A 22,711-nucleotide genomic window follows, 5' to 3' on the forward strand; every position below is an offset into this window, starting at 1 on the left:
TGCAACCCGAAAGACAGCATCTGTCAAGTAGGAAAATTAGGTACCACCTATGTGTGGGGAGGCTAATTTAACTAATTTACGAGGCCATAAAAAAGACTCCAGCAAAGCATTCTAGCAAAAGCATGTGGGGAATGCGGAAGTACTTCATCAGTGTCACAGATGAACGATGAAAGCGACAGCTCCCCTGGCGGCCAGAAAAGTTAAATAGCCTCTGACTGTCTATCTGTTGTGTGTCTTTGGCATTAAATGTTTGCCATATATGTGTACATTGTAATCCACCCTGAGTCCCCTGCAGGGTGAGAAGGGCGGAATATAAATACTGCAAATAAATAACTAAATAAATAACAGCTGACCTCCCATTAAGAGCACTCAAGGGCTAGGGCTTCCCAGTTCTCGGTGTCTATGCCTGAGTTTTTAAAGTTAGCTTTAATCCCATATTTAAATTTCTTTTCCTGTCCATCAATATTCCGTTTTCCATTCTTGAGTTGAGAATAAAGTAACTGCTTTGGGATTCAATGGTTAGGCATTCAGACAACGTGGCCAGTCCAGTGAAGTTATAGTGGATGATATTGATTCAATACTGGTGGTCTTTGCTTCTTCCAGGCAAGTATAGAGGGTTTATGGTGCTTGTTTATAGAGCTATTGTCCTCCCAACCCTGCTATATGCCTGTGAGACGTGGACTGTCTACAGACGCCACGTGCAACTCCTGGAACGATTCCATCAGCGCTGCCTCTGGAAAATCCTGCAAATCTCTTGGGAAGACAAGTGGACAAACGTCAGCGTGCTGGAAGAAGCAAAGACCACCAGCATTGAAGCAATGGTCCTCCACCATCAGCTCCGGCGAACCGGCCACATTGTCCGGATGCCAGACCACCATCTCCCAAAGCAGTTGCTCTACTCCGAACTTAAGAATGGAAAATGGAATGTTGGTGGACAAGAAAAGAGATTTAAAGATGGGCTCAAAGCCAACCTTAAAAACTCTGGCATAGACACTTAGAACTGGGAAGCCCTGGCCCTTGAGCACTCCAGCTGGAGGTCAGCTGTGACCAGCAGTGCTGCAGAATTTGAAGAAGCACGAATGGAGGGCAAAAGGGAGAAGCTGCCAAGAGGAAGGCGCGTCAAGCCAACCCTGACCGAGACCGCCTTCCACCTACAAACCAATGCCCTCACTGCGGAAGAAGATACAGAGCAAAAGTAGGGCTCCACAGCCACATATGGACCCACAAGAACACTGGAAGACAATCATCCTCGGAAAATGAGGGATCGCCTAAGTAAAGTAAGTAAGTAAGAGGGTTTATGCCATGATTTGTTGGACCACAGAATTATCTTTGTGGCGTTAAAGAATCCCCATGCATCATTGACATCAGTGAGGTATTTGATTTCTTCAGCTAAATAGCCTGGACCTGAACTGTCTAGGGCTTTAAAGGTCATAACCAGCACTTTGAATTTTGCCCGGAAACAAACTGGCAGCCAGTGGAGCTGCTGCAACAGAGAGGTTGTCCACTTCCTGTAGCCAGCCCCACTTCGCAACCTGGCTGCAGCTCTGTGGACCAGCTGAAGATTTTGAGCAGTCTTTAGAGGCAGCCCTTCAGCTGGTCCACAGACAGGATGTAACTAACGTATGTACCACTGTAGCCAGATCTGGCTCATCAAAGAATGGGTGCAGTTGGCACACAAGTTTTATTTATGCAAAGACCCTCCTGGCCACGGCAGATACCTGGGCCTCCAGAGCCAACACGGAGTCCAGGAGGACCTCCAAACTGTGTCTTCAGGGGGAGTGTAGGCCTTAGTTACCTCTAGATTGGACTACTGCAATGCTCTCTACGTGGGGCTGCCCTTGAAGACAGCCCAGAAATTCCAATTGGTCCAACGGGCAGCAGCCAGATTATTAACTGGAGCGAATTACAGAGAGCGGTCAACCCTCCTGTTTAAGGAGCTCCACCGGCTGACCTACAAAGCCCTGAACGGTTTGGGACCTGCCTACCTGCGTGACCGCATCTCTGTCTATGAACCCACGCGACCTCTTCGATCTTCCGGAGAGGCCCTTCTCTCGCTCCTGCCCACATCGCAAGTGCGACTTGTGGGGACAAGGGAGAAGGCCTTCTCTGTAGTGCCCCCCGGCTCTGGAACTCACTCCCCAGAGATATCAGACAAGCCCCCTCGCTGGCAATCTTCAGGAGGAACCTGAAAACCTGGTTATTCCAATGTGCTTTCAATGATTGAATGTAGGACACTCCCTGTCCAAAATGACCTTGGAAGCACTTTAGTTTATGGTTTGTGCAAGTATTATTATTATTATAGTTGCTTGTGGTTCTTGCTAATATTAATCTGAAGGGTTGGGAGTCGTCTGTTAATGCCGATGGGTGCTTCAGGCGGAGGCTTCATCAGATCATTTCTGATAGCAAAACCAACTTTGTTCCTGTTCAAGCAGGTATGGCCTCCTTTTCCTTCCTTCAGCTGTCCCTCTCCTACTCTCCAGGTCTCTTGGAATGCTGCTATATCGATGAAAAGCATCTCATCTTCCTTGCAATAATAGCAGTCCTGTGTTCAGGGCATTCATTGTCTGTGCTATCCAACAGTATCCGTATGTTCCATGCTCCAAAGTGTCAGGCACAGTGTGCAATTTTTAAAACTTATTTCATGAAAAAACAGCACTCATTTTTCATCCTGAAAAGCAGCTCCTACACGGTTGATTAGTGTAATTTCTCAGTGCTAAATCTTATCCAAACTTTGTATTAATAATTCAAAGTTTTACAAAAAATATTGCTACCAAACACTGTTATGAAACCAAAACTGCCCTTTTTACAAGGGGGAACGCCTCATGATTGCAAGACGGCTTGCTTCCCTTCCACTTCTGATTTGGTAAAAAAAATCATTGTCTCAATAAAAACAAAATTAATAGATCAAACAAAATGTCAGAGAAAGGGAAAGACAATGGAAGAGACGCAGGTCTGAGTTGTGTCAGCTAGCTGGAGTGGGGAAGGAGAAGGAGTGGTTTATTTCCTTTATGAAATCAATGCATGTTTAAATGATGCACCTCCCATGGGGTGACAAGTGTTCAGGAGTCTTTATGTAAATATGCTGCAAGGAGAAACTATGTGACCTTCACAAACATTCCTGGAGCAAGCAAAGAGGAAATGACAAGAAAGATGTGCCACATGCAGGTAGTGGAGGATGTGAATTATAACTCTGAGACTTTGCATCTGTTTCCATGACTTAGTCATGGTTATTATGCCTTGTATGCGTCGTACTCATGCATACATGTATATGTTGTACTCTTGTATACAAGGACACAATCTGGAAATTCACCAATGCGAAGTATGGTGTGGCCAATATGTTTCAAGTCACACATATCCATGGACATCTGAAACTGTGGATAATAGCAAACCCTACATTTTGGCTATACTTTGGCTCAAAGTATGCCATAGAATTATGCTGGAGGACCTAGGGAAGACGGCCCGGAAATTTCAATTGGACCAATGGGTGGCGGCCAGATTACGAACTAGACCGAATTATAGGGAGCGGTCTACCCCCGTTTAAGGAGCTCCACTGCCATTCATTTTCCGGTCCCAATTCAAGGTGCAGGTTCTTACCTACAAAGCCCTGACCAGTTTGGGACCTGCCTACCTGCGTGACCGCATTTTCTATCTACGAGGCCACGCAATCCCTTCGATCTTTTTTTTTTTTAAATAATTTTTATTAAAGTTTCCACAAGTCCACACAAGGAAAGAGGGGGAACAATAACAAGAAGACAGAACAGTAGGAAAGGAAAAAGAAAAACTAATACAAACAAAATAACCAATACATAACCAACACTCAATACAAACAATAAAGTTACTTAACCTATTCTAAAATGACTTCCACTCCAGCCTCAGGATCTTCTCCATATATTTCTTCTCCTTAATATCTATTCTCATCCCAATGTTTTTTCCACTTTTTTCTCATAGTCATATATGGGGGACCAATCCGTCCTTCTTAAAGTTTTTCCATTGTTCCTTCTCAACAAAAAAGTCAGTTCGTCCATATCTCTTATTTCTTTAATTTTCTTCCACCATTCTTCAATATTCGGGACCTCTTCATTCTTCCAATATTTGGCAAAAACCATCCTAGCCGCTGTTATGCAATAAGTAAATAATTTATCTTCATTCTCTTCCAGTTTAAGATCGGAGTCTGTAAATCCAAGAAGATAATATTCGGGTTTCTTTTTAAATCTTTTCTTTAATATTTTTTGCATCTCCTCATGGATAATGGACCAGAACTTACATGTCTCTTTGCATGTCCACCACATGTGGTAAAAAGTACCTACTTGCTCACTGCATTTCCAACATTTATCCGATACATTTTGATACATATGACTAAGTTTACTCGGTGTTAAATACCACCTATAAAACATTTTGTACCAATTTTCTTTTAAATCCATGGCATATGTATATTTTAATTTTTTATTCCACATCATTTCCCATTCACCGAAGTGAATGGGCCTTCTTATATTTTCAGCCCATTTAATCATACAGGCTTTCACCTGTTCAGTTTCTGTCAGCCATTGAAGCAGCTTGTTATATAGTATTGTAACCGTTTTCTTTTGTGTTTGTAAAATTTTATCCCATATATTCTCCTTCCAATCAAAACCGATTTTTTGGTCTTGTTTAAAGTATTCTTTGATTTGTAGGTAATTTAACCAAGTTATATTGCCATATAAGATCTTTAACTGTTCAAATGATTTAATCTCCATTTTGCCTTTCACTAATATATCCTTATATCTAGGCCAAGTTCTCCATCCCAGTAGTCTTCTTTGATGTGCCTCCGTTGCTGAAATCCATAGTGGTGTTGTTTTGTAAAAGAATTCTTTATATCTCATCCATGTCCGTAATAGGGAGGCTCGCACAAAATGATTACCAAAATTTTTCTCTTTCTTCTCTCTATTGTACCAAACATAGGCGTGCCATCCCACTCTTAAATCATAGCCTTCTAGATTTAGGCACTTTTCTTTATCTAAAGTCATCCATTCCCTTATCCAAGATAGTGCACAGGCCTCATGGTAAGTCTTCAGGTCGGGGAATCCCAGCCCCCCTCTCGTTTTCTTATCTATTAAGTTTGTATATTTAATTCTCGGTCTTTTTCCTTTCCATACAAATTTCAATAGGTCCTTCTTCCACTTTTTAAAGAGAGTTTGGTTTCTTATCACCGATATATTTTGAAACAGAAATATAAGTTTTGGTAACACGTTCATTTTTATCAAAGCGATTCTGCCCAGGAGAGATAGTTTCAGCCGGTCCCAGTTCTGTATATCCTTTTGAACCGTTTTCCATACTGATTCATAATTATTCTTCAAAAGTTGTCCATTTCTAGCAGTTATCCAGACTCCTAGATATCTGATTTTCTTCACACCTTCTATTCCCACCTGCTGTTGAATCTTTATTTGTTTCTCCTTGTTAACATTCTTGAAAAGAAGTTTGGTTTTCTTCCTGTTGATTTTAAAACCTGCCACCTTTCCAAAATCTTCAATTTTGTTTATCCAACTTTGTAAATTTTTCTCTGGGTTTTCAATTGTACCTATTAAGTCATCCGCAAACGCTCGTATTTTATATTCAAATTTACCAATTTTTGCTCCTTTAATCTTTTCGTCGTCTCTAATTTTCTTCATCCCCTTCGATCTTTCAGAAAGGCCCTGCTCTCGCTCCCGCCCCCTTCGCAGGTGCGACTGGTGGGGACGAGGGAGAGGACCTTTTCTATGGTGGCCCCTCAACTCTGGAACTCGCTCCCCAAGGATATTAGGCAAACCCCCACATTGGGAGTCTTTAGGAGAAGCTTGAAAACTTGGTTGTTCCAATGTGCCTTCCCTGAATTAATAATAACTCCCACAGAAGTGCTGGACCACTCTCACCACCACCATGTCAGACTACACAGAGAAGCCATTGAAATCCACAAGCATGTGGACAATTTCAACAGAAAGGAAGAAACCATGAAAATGAACAAAATCTGGCTACCAGTATTAAAAAAACTCAAAAATTACAACAGCAAAACAACAGAGGGGAAACAAACAGGCACATAAAATCACTCTCACCAAAAGATTCCCCCCCCCAGGCCCTTCCAAGCCATTGAATGCTAATCAAGGTGATCAGCTGAAACATCCACAGCTGACCCAGCAGACAAAAGTCCTTTGTCCCACCCTGGTCATTCCACAGATATATAAACCCATTTTTCCTACTTCCAACAGACCTCACTACCTCTGAGGATGCTTGCCATAGATGAAGGCGAAATGTCAGGAGAAAAATTGCCTCCAGAACATGGCCATATAGCCCGGAAAAACCTACAACAACCCAATAACTCCCTGTTCTGACCAATGTTCTGCAAATGTCATCTGAAGTACTTTATCCTACCTGTTGGGTCAATCAACCCTACCTTACCCTCTAAAAACCCCTGTTCAGATTCATTTTACTGCTGCTCACACCCAGTGTTTTAATTTTTTAATCTATTAGATTTGGCCCTGCCCTCAGTGTTGGATCCTCGTGTTTTTAATTTTTTTTTTTTTGCTGATATGTTATTTATAATGGCTTTGTATTATATTTTTTATTTCTTATTTTCCTTGTTTATTGCTGTGTTGATTTATTGTTGCATGCATTGTCGTGCTTGGCCTCATGTAATCTGCCCTGAGTCCCCTTTGTGAGATGGTGGCGGGGTATAAATAAAGTGTTATTATTTATTCTTACTATAAGCACATGAGGGGAATTATTTTTTGAAGCAAAGGTAAGGAAAATATCGAATATCGAATTCATAGAAAAGGGAGACAATGTGAAAAATGGATCAAACCTTTCGGGAAAGGGGAAAAGGAAGGCTTAGTATCTGTGTATCAGCAGTGTTCTCTTAGCTAAAATAAAACTCATTAAAATTTCCAACAATACATATTTTAGTTGCAAAAAGTTTACAGCAAGTGAAGGAGTCAACAATAGGGATGGCAGCATCCAATTCTATGACATTTGTCTTTTTAAAAGAACTGCTAAGTACGCCCAAGCATTTTCTTCTCTGTTCTTTCAAGCAGAGGCGGATTCAGACAGCCATTATTTACGGCCAAATGTCAAATACAATGACGCAACCCTGCTGAATACCTCAATAAATCATGGGGGCAGACCAAGATACAATGATATTGTGGTTCTTTACAAAGCTTCACTTCAGTAGGTTTATGTTAAACAAGTTTTCATCCTAAGAGTTAGTGCAACATGGAGTTAAGAGAATGAGCTGCCGAGTTCCCAGCACATGACTGTTTCTCAGGATCATGCCTGTGCCATTTACAGTATGAAAGCAGGGCTGTAGACAGAAAAAAATTTCGGGGAGGGTTGAAAATTTGGGGGGGGGTGTTGAAAATTTCGGGGGGGGGGGGGGTTGAAAATTTCCGGGGGAGGTGGTTGAAACCTGCCTCCTAGCTCACACTGAAGCAAAGAGCAGCCTTCAATAGCCTGCAGCTCCACCCCTGTCAACCACCTCCACCAAGTCTGGACTCCTTAATGAGAGCATTCAGCAACCCCCCCCCCCCCCCCCCCCCCAACTTGGTTGCTTCACTACATCGGCTATTGCTGCAAGTAATGACAGTGTAGATAAATTGTCAATATTTGCTTGAGATAGTGCTTGCAGTTCTGGAAGGCACGCATTTTAAAAAAGGAAGTTATGCTGCTGCACCTTGTATCAGCCTTTATTCAATGTTTTCCCATCTAATGGCAGATCCACTTGTTCAGACAACATGCACTTGCAGCAACGGTTGGTATAGGAGAAATTAATTAAAGGTATTGGGAATGCCTTGCAACAACATCAGCTCTGACTGCTGACCAACACACTATTCTGTTCATCTCACATTCAATTACAACACTTCCTAATATTACTACATGGGAGTTCTCTGCCTTTCTAAGCAGGTAATAAGGTTTCTGGCTCTAAGCCATTAGCATTGTATTGGGCATGTCAACATGTCATGGAGTAATTCCGAATTAGACTTTTATCTTACAGTCATACTGCCTCTTCCATAGAAGTTCATACATGATTTAGATGGCATTGTATTCTGCCTGCCGTCCTCACATGTTTCCCCATTTTTTAATTTACCGAGGGCAAAAACACTGCCCTGAAAATAGCAGCAAAAATGCCTTTGGGATTGTAAATAGTAGGAGTCTTTGGCTTGGAAGCACAGATGACAAAAGGGCTGACTCAAAGGCCCCATTTAGAATGCCATATTATGCAGTTAGAAACTGCATTATATGAGTCTACAATTATATAACAATATATTATTATTATATAAAGAAGAAGAGGAGGAGGAGGAGGAAAATGAACATGCAAAAATACCGTGGGACTTTCGAATCCAGACTGACAAAGTTTTGGAACACAATATACCAGACATTACAATTGTGGAAAAGAAAAAAATTGGATTATTGATGTCGCCATACCAGGTGACAGTCGTATTGAGGAAAAACAACAGGAAAAACCAGCCGTTATCAGGACCTCAAAATCGAACTGCAAAGGCTCTGGCATAAACCAGTACAGGTGGTCCCAGTAGTCATTGGCACACTGGGTGCCGTGACAAAAGATCTGACGGCATTTGGAAACAATAAACATTGACAAAATCATGATATGTCAACTGCAAAAGGCCACCTTACTTGGATCTGTATGCATCATTTGAAAATACATCACACAGTCCTAGACGCTTGGGAAGTGTTCGACTTGTGATTTTGTGACATGAAATCCAGCATATAGATCTCATTCGCTGTGGCATACTGTGTTTTTGTGTCAGTAAAATAATAATAATAACGTTTTAAGTCTGTAATGCACACTCTATATCCAGGAAGCTTTCACATTGGAATTTAAAGAACACAGAGGAAACTAAAAGATTCATAGGAAAAATAGGATTTCACAGGATATTCCATAACATGCCGGCTATTAATTTGTAATGTATTTGCATACATTTAGTATTATCATAGCTTATATAATTATAATAAATGTACATTGTTATTGCATGTATAATTATAGTTTTACCACAGCATTAGAATTACATCATGAGTTTCAATAATTAGAAAATCGTTACAATATTTATGGTGCTCTAAAACCATCCTGTGTGAATAAAAACAAAGATGTACTGAAAGGAAGAAGGTAACGCAGCAACAATGCATGTTTGCAAATGTTTGTGCCCACACTTCGTAAAAGAACTTGGGATGTACAAGATCCCTTGAGTTGAGCATGTAGGGTACATTCACATTGTAGAAGATACAACAATTAATATTCCAGCCACTGAGATGTGTGCTTTGCTGGCAAATTCCTAATCACCTGCAGTGCACAGGTTGTATTAAAGACTTTCACAAGACAACCGGCTTACCAGCAATTGTAATTAGTCATTCCAATGTACTGTTGGGCTGTATTTAGGTGAAGAATCTTGTGTCAGTCAGTGAGTACCTTCAAACTCAACTTGGAAACCCAGAGTGTTTTCAGTTTGTTTTGGAAATAAACCAATAAGAAAGAGAGAATTTTCCATAATGGAATATGTACACAAACACATGTGCTACAGAGTTGTAGGTTTTTTCGGGCTATATGGCCATGTTCTAGAGGCATTTCTCCTGACGTTTCGCCTGCATCTATGGCAAGCATCCTCAGAGGTAGTGAGGTCTGTTGGATCTAGGAAAAGGGGTTTATGTATCTGTGGAATGACCAGGGTGGGACAAAGGACTTTTGTCTGCTGGAGCTAGGTGTGAATGTTTCAACTGACCACCTTGATTAGCATTTGATTTCCTGGCAGTGCCTGGAGCAATCTTTTGTTGAGAGGTGATTAGATGTCCTTGTTTGTTTCCTCTCTGTTGTTGTGCTGTTCTAATTTTAGAGTTTTTTAATACTGGTAGCCAGATTTTTGTTCATTTTCATGGTTTCCTCCTTTCTGTTGAAAGTGTCCAAATGCTTGTGGATTTCAATGGCTTCTTTGTGTAGTCTGACATGGTGGTTGTTGGAGTGATCCAGCATTTCTGTGTTCTCAAATAATATGTTGTGTCCAGGTTGATTCATCAGGTGCTCTGCTATGGCTGACTTCTCTGGTTGAAGTAGTCTGCAGTGCCTTTCATGTTCCTTGATTCGTGTTTGGGCAATGCTACGTTTGGTGGTCCCTATGTAGACTTGTCCACAGCTACATGGTATGCGGTAGACTCCTGCAGAAGTGAGAGGATCCCTCTTGTCCTTTGCTGAACGTGGCATTTGTTGGATTTTCTTTGTGGGTCTGTAGATAGTTTGTATGTTGTGTTTCCTCATCAGCTTCCCTATGCGGTCAGTGGTTCCCTTGATGAATGGCAAGAACACTTTTCCTCTGGGTGGATCTTTGTCTTTACTCTCGTGGCTTGTTCTTGGTCTTGCAGCTCTTCTGATGTCTGAGGTGGAGAACATTGCCATATAGCCCGAAAAAAAACCCCTACAACAACCCAGTGATTCCAGACATGTGCTACAGCTGGCAGAAAGGTAAGTGGGTAAACCCAGACTGAGAAAGGATGCGTTGTGACGTACCGTTCCACAAGAATTGGGTCCACCATGGAAGAGCGTGCAAGCCATTCTCACCACCTCTGCTTCCATCTTCCTCAAGCCTGGGAAGATATCTGGATGAAGAGGGTTACTCCATGCAAACTCCTGATAAACCTTATGGGGAAAGGAGGGGAAATACATTAAAATTCTGCAAGTCTGTACTGCCAACATAGCTTTTTAGTATAGGAAAAAGCCTGCTCAATTCGGCTCCACTAAGTATGATTGGATTTAGTAAATTTCACATGAAGATCATTCCATAGGTCATTTCTTCTACATTTTCCCAGAGTACTTTAATACCCTGACCACTGCAGATTGTTGTTCCTGAGGCAACGTTTTTTTTCCTCCTCTCTTGCTCCTTAAATTTTCCCCCAAGAAGTCCCCAGGCTCTCTAGCACATTTTCAAGACCATGGGAGACTGTAGGCCCCTTCTACACGGCCATATAATCCATATTATCACATCAGGTAATCCGGACATTTCGCCCACATCTATGCCATGCATCCTCAGAGGTAGTGAGGTCTATAGGAAACTAGGCAAGTGAAGTTTATATATCTGTGGAATAATGTCCAGGGTGGGAGAAATAACTGTTGTTTGTTTGAAACAGGTGTTAATATTGCAATTGGCCACCGTGATTAGCATTGAATAGCCTTACAGCTGCTTCCTGCCTGAGGGAATCCTTTGTTGGGAGGTGTTACCTGGCTCCGATTGTTTCCTCTCTGGAATTCCCCTGTTTCTCACACTTGCCTCAAAAAAAAAAAGTTCTTTCTCCCACCCTGGACATTCCACAGATATATAAACCCCACTTGCCTAGCTTCCAAAAGACCTCACAACCTCTGAGAATGCCTGCCATAGATGTGGGTGAAACGTCAGGAGAGAATGCTTCTGGAACATGGCCATACAGCCCAGAAAACTCACAGCAACCCAACTACTTTATGTTGCTGCAGCAATTGAGATATGAAGGTTTTAAACATTCAGTATTGCTTTTTTTATGTGTATATTCATGCTTCAAGAAAAAAATAATCATAGTATAACCTCTATATCCACAGAACAGATATCTGTGTTTTTATTTATCCACAGCTGACAAAAGTATGGCTTCTCTTGGCATGTTCTAGGTCCTCCAGCAGGATTCTATGGTATTTGTGGACCTGATGTCCTTCATTTCAATAGGGTTTGCTATTATCTGCAGTTTTCATATCCATGTGAAATCCCACATAATTATTTATACTGGGAACCATTATCAATATCAGAGTGACTAGAACCTGCTTGATGCACCTGAGCAAAAGAAACCAAGGAGGTTGAACATTTGCCATCCATTTAAATGGACTTAAGGGAGATTTGTGGAGAATCTATCTTTTTGTTTCATTGATAGGAGTCCCCAGTAGCGCAGTGGGTTAAACCCTTGTCCCGGCAGGACTGAAGATCGACAGGTCACAGGTTTGAATCCGGGGAGAGCATGGATGAGCTCCCTCTGTCAGCTCCAGCTCCCCGTGCAGAGACATGAGGGAAGCCTCCCACAAGGATGGTAAAACATCAAAACATCCTGGCGTCCCCTAGGCAACGTCCTTGCAGATGGCCAATTCTCTCACACCAAAACATCAAACATCTGGGCATCCCCTGGGCAACGTCCTTGCAGATGGCCAATTCTCTCACACCAGAAGCGACTTGCAGTTTCTCAAGTCGCTCCTGATATGAAAAAAAAAAATCATTGGTAGCACTTATATCTCATTTTTCATTCCGAAGAGTCCAAAGTACAGTCTTTTAAAAGGACAGTTCATGACCTAAAGCTTACTGCCTATAATATTACTAATAATATTACAATATAATGGTATAGTACAATATATAATGGGTTGTTGTAGGTTTTTCCGGGCTATATGGCCATGTTCTAAATGCCTCTAGAACAGTGTTTTTCAACCTGGGGGTCGGGACCCCTGGAGGGGTCGCAAGGGGGTGTCAGAGGGGTCGCGAAAGACCATCAGAAAACACAGTATTTTCTGTTGGTCATGAAGGTTCTGTGTGGGACGTTTGGCCCAATTCAATCGTTGGTAGGGTTCAGAATACTCTTTGATTGTAGGTAAACTATGAATCCCAGCAACTAAAACTCCTAAATATCAAGGTCTATTTTCCCAAAACTCCACCACTATTCACATTTGGGCATATTGTGTATTCATGCCAAGTTTGGTCGAAATCCATCGTTGCTTGAGTCCACAGTGGTCTCTGGATTTAGGTGTACTACAATTCCAAAACTCAAGGTCCACCAAACCCTTCCAGTATTTTCTGTTGGTTATGGGAGTTCTGTGTGCCAAATTTGACTCAATTCCATTGTTGGTGGAGTACAGAATGCTCTTTGATTGTAGGTAACTATAAATCCCAGCAACTACAAGTCCCACAGGACAAAATCAATACCCTCCCCCAATCCCACCAGTATTCAAATTTGGGTCTATTGGATATTTGTGCCAAATTTGGTCCAGTGAATGAAAATACATCCTGCATATCAGATATTTACATTACTATTCACAACAGCAGCAAAATGACAGTTATGAAGTAGCAACAAAACTTATTTTATAGTTGGGGGTCAATACAACATGAGGAACTGTATTAAGGGGTCGTGGCATTAGGAAGGTTGAGAACCACTGCTCTAGAACGTGTCCATATAGCCCGGAAAAACCTACACCAATCCAGTGATTTCGGCCATGAAAGCCTTCGACAATACAATATATAATATTGATATTGTACTATGCTAATAATATAATATATTGTATGTATATACCGTATATTCCGGCATATAAGACGACTGGGCATATAAGACGACCCCCAACTTTTCCAGTTAAAATATAGAGTTAAGATGACTCCCATGCATAAGACTACACCCGCGTATAAGACGACCCCTGACTTTTGAGAAGATTTTCTTGGGTTAAAAAGTAGTCTTATACGCCAGAATATACTGTATATATCTTGTAAGCTGCTCTGAGTCCCCTTCGGGGTGAGAAGGGCGGCATATAAATGTCGTAAATAAATAAATAAATAAATAAATAAATATCATCTCTTGTCTCTGTATTTACACCTCTAAATTATATATCTTAATACACACTCCACGTTCTGTAATGTGAAACTGCAACAGTTGTTAAATATACCTCAATATTATATTATACATAGATATCCATTGAACCTACATTTTGATTTGTGAAATGGATTTCATATAAAAAAAAACACTGAATTTGAGTGTTTGGGGACAGCAATTTTCAACAAAACGTAGGAATGTGGCTTATGTGCACAGTGATCCATGCAAAAGTTTCAAGTAAAATTTAGTTTTGAAAAGAACATGCGAAAACATAGGACGAGGTACGGATTTGCACTGTAAATGAAGGTGCTGGGAGAAAGAGAAAAAATGAATCAAACTACTTCTGTTTTAAAATATACATGTCAAGAAAGGCATTCCACTTCTTCCTGGTAATGAGATGGCAGCAAGGAAAAAAGGAATATGGAAATGAAAAGGGCTGGTGAAGAAAACAAAGAAGAACCACATGCCAGCTCACCAGCTTCTCAATCTAAAGCCTTTTCTCCATAGGGCTTAAGAAGGTTTTATAGGAGGCATTTATGCCACATTATGAGACAGGACAGTGAAAGCTCCCAGGCACCTAGAAATAAGAAATATTTTTACCAGCTTGGCTAGATCACACATCGGTTCCCTCACTGAGGAATAAAGAAATGTAAGAAAAAGTTTAGAGCTGCTACTTCTTCGCACTGTCACTGCCTTCTTCTCCCCAAACTGGCTTCCAGAGCTACAAGTAAAAAATTGCCACCCAAATGTATTGCAGAGTAAATATCTAGACAACACATACACAATTTATTTTGAACTCAGGTGTACTAAGAAACAGAAAACAGACATGAAATTTAGAGTTTTGATGGTCATCTTCTCCACTTTCAGTTGAGTAGGGGTAAGTCACTCCTTGGGGTAGTAGGCGTATTGTGTCCAAATTCGGTGCCAATACATCCAGTGGTTTTTTGAGTTATGTTAATTTATTTATTTATTTTATTTATTTCACAGTTTTGTATACCGAGCTTCTCAACCTCGTCGAGGGACTCAGCCCGGTTTACAGCCATAAAAACATATACATTCATTAAAATATCATATATCACAAATTACAAAACAACTTTAAAAACACTAAATATAAAACTACAGTGGTCAGTCGTCCTAATAAGATGGATCTATATCCACTTCCATCCAGAGTCCTATGGCGTGGTCTCATTCCTCGAAGGCCTGACTCCACAGCCACGTCTTCACCCGTTTCCTAAATGTTAGGATGGATGGGGCGGTTCTGGCCTCCAGAGGGAGAGAGTTCCAGAGTCGTGGGGCCACCACCGAGAAGGCCCTGTCCCTCGTCCCCACCAGCCGCGCTTGCGAGGCTGGTGGGACCGAGAGCAGGGCCTCTCCAGATGATCTTAGTAATCTTGATGGTTCGTAGGGGAGAATCCGTTCGGAGAGGTAAACAGGGCCGAAGTCGTTTAGGGCTTTATAGGTCAACACCAGCACTCTGAATTGTGCTCGGAAGCTAATTGGCAGCCAGTGGAGCTGGCGTAACAGCGGAGTGGTGTGCTCCCTGTACCCAGCCCCCGTTAGTAATCTGAAATGAACATTACATTTTTATTTATATAGATATATGAATGAGACTGGAGTTACACTTAAAATGTGCCTGTTCTAAAATACACACAAATTCAACTTAAGAACAAACCTGCAGAACCTTGTAACATTGGGACTGCCTTCTACCTAAATGTGTCACTGTGGAGGTTTACATGTGGCATAACTTCCTTTCCGTTGCCTTTTTTGCCCTTTCGACAGCTCTACGAACAAATTGCTCTGTCAACAAGCCTCAGAGAGAAGCCATCAGAAGAAGGTCTTGCCAAGTATAGAGACTTCTGCCCATTTCCAACCTACAATTGGTTCACCATTGAATTAGGGCTGCAATTTATCTATCTATCTATCTATCTATCTATCTATTTACTGTATTTGTATACCACCTTTCTCAGCCTATCAGTGACTCAAGGCGGTTTCCGACAAAACAGTATACATAATATCATGGTACAAATTAAACATTAAAACAATATAAAACCAACAAGCAATGTTAAATTATGTACCTTAGCTTTTTTTAAAAAAAACTCTTTTAGAGTATGAGTCCTACTATCGTTCACTATCGTGTTTTGATGCTGTGAGCCACTTTGTGTCTTGATTAAGAGATAAAAATGGGGTATAAATAATAAAAACTACTAGTAATAATACTATTGGAAGAAGTAGAGTCAATGCCAAAGTTTTCTTGCACAATCTTGTTAATGCTGTTCAATTGTGAAACAAATTATGGCACTTTAATTGATTATGCAACTTGTTGCTCTCAGTTCCCCTGCATATGATGAAACTGTCATTTGACTCCTAGTTAAGAGACAGAGTTTTGAAATTATCATCTGTTACAAGAAAGAAATCTACATGCATTTGTCTATGTGCAGCCATGAGGGGATAAGTGGAAACAAAATTCAAAGGCTGAAATAAAATGGAGATTTTAATACTAATATATAATACTAATATATAAAATAATACTAATAATAATATGATATTATTTATTTATTTATTTACAACATTTATATGTCGCCCTTCTCACCCCAAAGGGGACTCAGAACGGCTTACAAGAAATATATACATATAATATATTATATTATTAGGTAAGGTAAAGGTAGTCCCCTGACATTAAGTCCAGTCATGTCTGACTCTGGGGTGTGGTGCTCATCTCCATTTCTAAGCCGAAGAGCCAGCGTTGTCCGTAGACACCTCCAAGGTCATGTGGCCGGCATGACTGCATGGAGCGCCACTACCTTCCCGCCGGAGCGGTACCTATTGATCTACTCACATTTGCATGTTTTCGAACTGCTAGGTTGGCAGAAGCTAGGGCTGACAGCGGAAGCTCACGCCGCTCCCCGGAATCGAACCTGCGACCTTTCGATCAACAAACTCAGCAGCTCAGTGCTTTGACCCACTAGTATAGTACAATATCAGTATTAAATATTACTATATTGTACTATACCATTATATTGTAATATTATTTGTAATATTACATGTAATATAAATATATAATTATAATATATTAGTAGTAGTAGTATTATATTGCATTACACTATAATATTATAAATATTATATGTATATACAATATATTATATTACATTATATTATATTATTAGCATAGCACAGGAGACACGGTGGAAGTCCCCTGGCCCCCTATCTCTTCACTCTAGCCCAGAACGGCATTTGGTGCGGGGGAAGGGGTCCCCAACTGATGACATATGCAGGAGACAATGTAAAGAATGAATGTTTGAATGCATGTAAAGGAGCAGAAAAAACAGGCCTGAAGAAAAACCAAAATGGAGTTTTTGCAAGGCATGATAGAGGACGGCCTTGGCAGTCGAAGCGAGGAGGCAGCAAGGCATAACTGAATTACAATGAACAATAAGGTGTGCGGTCAAGCAAGTATGGAGTGTGCAGGATATACCCCATAAGTCATGAGGCCTGGAATGCGAATGTTCTAAAGTTGAAAAGAACAAGGACTTGAAAGGAACAGAACAGAACAACCTGATTATTAAAAAGAAGAAAAATGGATTTTTGCCTATAAATGCAGGGGACCCCCAAGAGCATGCACGCTTCCTGATCCGCGGCAACGGGAATGTCCACACCTTCTCAGAGGAAAGCTGATCATCTTCATCTGGAGAAGGCCTGTGTATGCGTGATTATGTGTGAATGTGTGTGTGTACGAGAGCTCTCCTTGATGTCATTCTGATATGATTCTGTGATGATTGTATTTTAATAAATGTTACATGAATAGTGTCAAAACCAAATTTGGTCTCTAAAGTGTCTCATTGGTCTAAACTGCCTTACTATTCCTTGAACACTCTGCACAAAAGAACAGGAACCTCTTTGGGTTCATAACAACAAGATGGAACTGTCCCCTGGCCCCCTCTCTCTTCACTCTAGCCCAGAGCGGCAGTTGGTGCTGGGGGGAGGGGTCCCCAACTGATGACATATGCAGGAGACAAGGTGGAACTGTCCCCTGCCCCCCCCCCCCCCCGCCCTCTACACTCTGGCCCAGAGTGGCAGTTGGTGCTGAGGGAGGGGTCCCATATATAAATATATAAATTATATATTTATATTACATGTAATATTACTAATAATATTATAATATAATGTTATAGTACAATATAGTAATAGTTAATACTGATATTGTACTATGCTAATAATATTATTGTATGTATATATATCTTGTAAGCCACTCTGAGTCCCCTTTGGGGTGAGAAGGTCGGCGTATAAATGTCGTAAATATAATAAATAAAATAATTTCCAGTCATGAGAATCTAGACACTGTTGATTTATGAACAGGCTATCGAGACAGCCGACATCCATATTTCGACGACAACGTTTAGCATTATTGTGGGCCTTCCACATTCGCTGGGGTAAAGGGTGCAAAAGTGTAAAAAAATGTGAATTAAAAAAACACATTTTTTTTACTTGAAAGAACATTTCTCTAAACATTTATGGGTCTTGCAAGAAATTGACCATACAATCGAGTTTGAGGACCTAGAGGTTCCTAGAGAGAATGTAACAATCAAATCTGTGAATAAACAAATCTGCAAAAGTCAAAGCGGCAAATGTGGAGGGCCAACTGTATTATTTCCATTGACAAGCACATCGTATCATCTCTCTGAATAACAAAAAATACATCTGGCTTCAGGAGAAGTAAACTACTATGTACTCTCCCCATAAGGAAGAACGAGATGAAGGTTGCTCCATCAGGTTTCCACCCTGAACAGGAATCACCATTCAAAACCTTTTGTCTCATCACAGTTTTTATACAGGGTTAGTCAAAATGCATAGGCCAATAAGCCATTCAATTGAATGGCTTATTGGCCTATGCATTTTGACTAACCCTGTACATTTGGGGACCAGTGCAGTGGTGTTAACCACTAAGATTGGAGCAATGTGGCTTTGAATTGTCATACAATCACCAAGCTCACAAGTTGTCCACTATCTTTTAGCTAAACTACAATATAGAGCATAAAATGGAAGGATAGGCAGGATGTCACCATCAACAAACAGGATACTGTACGATGTCAAAATAGTTGAGCCTCTTACATAACCTTAGGAGGCTAGCACAGCAGGTTTGCAGCAGTGTACAATTGAAACCAATTAGCATAGTTCTCTCTGAACAGCCTAATAGCAGTGCAGCCTCATGATGACCAGCCTGCGCTGCTGTAAATCCTCAGGAAGTCGTAATCCGTGTGTGCCTTCCTCTATGACATGCTGTTTGCTGAGTCAAAACTATTTTATCTTATCTTTTCCCAAGCATGTACAGCCACCTCTTGTGGAAATGTATTTCACTTATTAGGTATTTCACCAAGGCCTTTTTCTTCTGTCAAACTTTGCATTCCCTTCCAAAAGTGTCATCTTTTATTAGATTTTGTTCTTTATTTTATGCATCTGCATTTAACAAGGTCTTGGCCTCATGTAAGCTGCCCGAGTCCCCGTGAGGAGATGGTGGCGGGGTATAAATAAAGTTATTATTATTATTACTAGCCGTCCCCTGCCACGTGTCACTGTGGCCCACATGGGGGTTCTGTGTGGGAGGTCTGGCCCAATTCTATCATTGGTGGGCTTCAGAATGCCCTGTAATTGTAGGTGAACTATAAATCCCAGCAACTACAACTCCCAAATGTCAAGATTCTATTTTCCCCAAACTCCACCAGGGTTCACATTTGGACATACTGAGTATTCGCGTAGAGTTTGGTCCAGATCCATCAATGTTTGAGTCTACAGTGATCTCTGGATGTAGGTGAAATACAACTCCAAAACCAAAGGACACTGTCCACCAAACTCTTCCAGTATTTTCTGTTGGTCATGGGAGAACTGTGTGCCAAGTCTGGTTCAATTCCATCATCGGTGGGGGTTCAGAATGTTATTTGATTGTAGGTGAACTATAAATCCCAGCAACTACAACTCCCAAATGACAAAATCAATTTTTTTGAGTAAAGTTGTTAGGTGTCTTGTGTCCAAATTTGGTGTCAGTTTGTCCAGTGGTTTTTGAGTTCTGTTAATCCCACAAACAAACATTACATTTTTATTTATATAGATGATGATGATGATTGTTGTTATTATTATTATTAAGGTCAAGTGTACACGGCAGCTACAACCGTGCCGCATTACCTTAACAAGCAGATTGGTGAGTTTCTCTTCTCCACTATACACTGTCCCAGATACTTTGCCATCTTCCCAATGGACGTCACCTGAAACAATGACAAACACACAAAAACACATGTGTAGTCAACTGATTTATTACTGCCACGCAAGTAATGAAATCACGCTCCACTGACACCAAAAACATCCACTGATAAGAAAACAATACAGCAGAATGTTGGTTGGAAAATTATCATAGAGTAATTAAATTGTTGTTTTATATGCTACTAGCCGTCCCCTGCCACGCGTTGCTGTGGCCCAGTCTGTGTATGTGTTTTGTGTGTATATATGTAGTTTTGCGCATGCGTTGTAATGTATTTTGTTTTGTTTTTTGGCTTTTTAAGTCTCTTCTGCTGTGTTTTTCAGTGTTTTTATGAGTGATGGTCACTTGTTGGCCTGATAGGTGTATTGTGTCCAAATTTGGTGCCAATTCACCCAGTGTTTTTTGAGTTATGTTAATCCCACAAATGAATATTACATTTTTATTTATATAGACTAGCCGTCCCCTGCCATGTGTTGCTGTGGTCCAGTCTGTGTATACTGTGTGTATATATGTGTGTATATATTTGTGTATATGTGTATATATGTGTGTTTGCATATATATGTATGTGGTTTTGCGCATGCGTCAGTGTACTACTTTTTTTTTTTGGCTTTTTAAGTCCTTTCCGCTGTATTTTTCAGTTTTTTTATGAGTGATGGTCACTCGATGGCCTGATAGGAGTATTGTGTCCAAATTTGGTGTCAATTTCTCCAGTGGTTTTTGAGTTATGTTTATCCCACAAACGAACATTACATTTTTATTTATATAGATATGTTTTACTTTATTGTATTGTACTGTGTGTTTATTTTATGCTCTGTTTTAGGCATCTTGTGCCACATGTAAACCGTGCTGAATCCCTTCGGGGAGACGGAGGTGGGGTACAAGAATAAAGTTGTTGTTGTTATTGTTATTGTTGTTATTATTAAGCATTATTATTATTATTATTATTATTATTAAGCATTTTACATTCAAATGTTTGCCTTCACCATGGGGCCAACTCTGTCCAGGACAGTTTTCTAATATTAAATGCAAAATATGATTATTATAAAAAACAGGCTTTTCTTTCTCTTTCTCTCTCTTCTACACTTATCATTCCTTTAACTTTGGAATTGTCCTAAGAGTATTACAATTTATTTACTTGGGTATCTTTCACACTACACAATATTCTACTTTGCCACCACTTTAATTGACACGGCCCCGTGTTAGAGAACATTGGGATTTATAGAGACGACCTTAGTGCTTTCCCAGAAATCCACAATATGCAATCATGGACATTCAAGTGACCTCAAGATGCTATAATTTCATTACTATCCATTACAGGACCGATTTATGGAAGATGCTAGGGTAGGGTTCTCCAAAAGAAAATCGGCCTCAGAGAAACTTATTCTGAAGGGTAATAAAGGATTAATTTCCAGACTATATAAATATATCTTAGAATACAACTTAGAAGATAACCAAATAAAAACAGCTATGATTTCATGAAAAACATTGATTTGGAGAATTGGGAACATCTACGGAAAAGAGGATTTAAATTTTCAATAGCTGGATCCATTAGAGAAAATATATACGGAATGTTTTACAGAAACTACATAACCCTCGAGATGAGAGCTAAAATAGATAAATCTTATCGAGGGGATTACTGCAAGCGCAAGATGCAGAAAGGTACTTTTTTTCTATGTTCAATGGACCTGTAGATTGGTGCAACATTTTTGGGATAAGGCAGATAAAGAAGCAAACAAAATGATTACTTTAAAAGGTTAAAAAAAAAGACAGAAATGTGTCTTTTAGGATTATTCAGAGAGAGAATCAGCAAAGGAGATGAAGAAATTTGCCAATATAGCTTTGTTGTAGTGAGATAAACAATAGCAAAATCTTGGAAGGGAGAGAAAGAGTTACTTATAAAGGACTGGAGAGAAAAACTATTAAAATATATTCAATTGGCCAAGCTAACAAACAGTATTCCAGGAGGAAACAGTGAGGAATTTGCTAAAAAATGAAGGCTGGCATTTAGATATTTAGAAAGGAAGACAAATGTCGACTTTAAAGCAGCAACAAGGGGAATTTATTAAAACAGATATAAGGTTACGGTTTAATAGGTATAAGTTTCACATTTAGTAGTCTTGGAAGTCATAGATAGTGGGTTCATGGGTGTGAGGAAGGAGGGTAATGGTTTGATAAAAAGGTAAATCTGACATTAAGTCTAGTCATGTCCGACTCTGGGAGGTGGTGCTCATCTCCATTTCTAAACCGAAAAGCCGGAGTTGTCCGTAGACGCCTAAAAGGTCATGTTGCCAGCATAACTGCATGGAGCGTCGTTACCTTCCCGCCTAAGTGGTACCTATTCATCTACTCACATTTGCATGTTTTCAAACTCCTAAGTTTTTAATGGTTTTTGTACTGTATTGATTTTATATTGGTTTAATAATGCTGTTTTAATTATATATTGTGGATTTCTATGGCACAGAATTGCTGCCAATGTGTAAGCCGCCTTGAGTCACCTTCGGGCTTGAGAAAGGTGGGATGGAAATATCGTAAATAATAAATAAATGAAGTAATAGCTTGGGGTTGGAAAGAAATAAAAGAAATGGACACTTGAAAAATGGTATGAATATGTATGGGACCAAATACAACTGGATATTAGGGAACTTCATAAGAAGCAAAAAGACATGGTCAGACAAACAGAAGAAAATTAAAGAAATCTGGACTCCATTTAAAAGATGGTTACAAGTCGTTAAACCAGATGATGAAAGCTGGAAGAAAAAATTGGATAGAATCGAAAAAAGGCTCATGTAACCGAAAAAAAGGATTACATTGTCAACAGGGAAGAGGGAGGGATGGGAGTGGGGAGGGAGAAGGGAATAAAAAAGTACAAAATGCATG

The 22,711-nt window shown here is 40.2% G+C and overlaps 1 protein-coding gene across 1 annotated transcript in view; it reads right to left on the reverse strand.

Annotated features, from left to right (window-relative positions):
* The window catches only part of SGPL1 (sphingosine-1-phosphate lyase 1), a 98,716-nt gene that overhangs the window by 29,760 nt on the left and 46,245 nt on the right, over nt 1-22,711 (reverse strand). Inside the window, exons 5-6 of the mRNA XM_060768846.2 lie at nt 19,762-19,841; nt 10,517-10,645 (exon numbers count right to left, since the gene is read on the reverse strand). Of these exons, the coding sequence (XP_060624829.2) occupies nt 10,517-10,645; nt 19,762-19,841 (209 nt within the window). The remainder of the gene's footprint in view (nt 1-10,516; nt 10,646-19,761; nt 19,842-22,711) is intronic.

The sequence above is a fragment of the Anolis sagrei genome, chromosome 3, assembly GCF_037176765.1.
Source record: "Anolis sagrei isolate rAnoSag1 chromosome 3, rAnoSag1.mat, whole genome shotgun sequence".
In the NCBI taxonomy this organism is placed as follows: Eukaryota; Metazoa; Chordata; class Lepidosauria; order Squamata; family Dactyloidae; genus Anolis; species Anolis sagrei.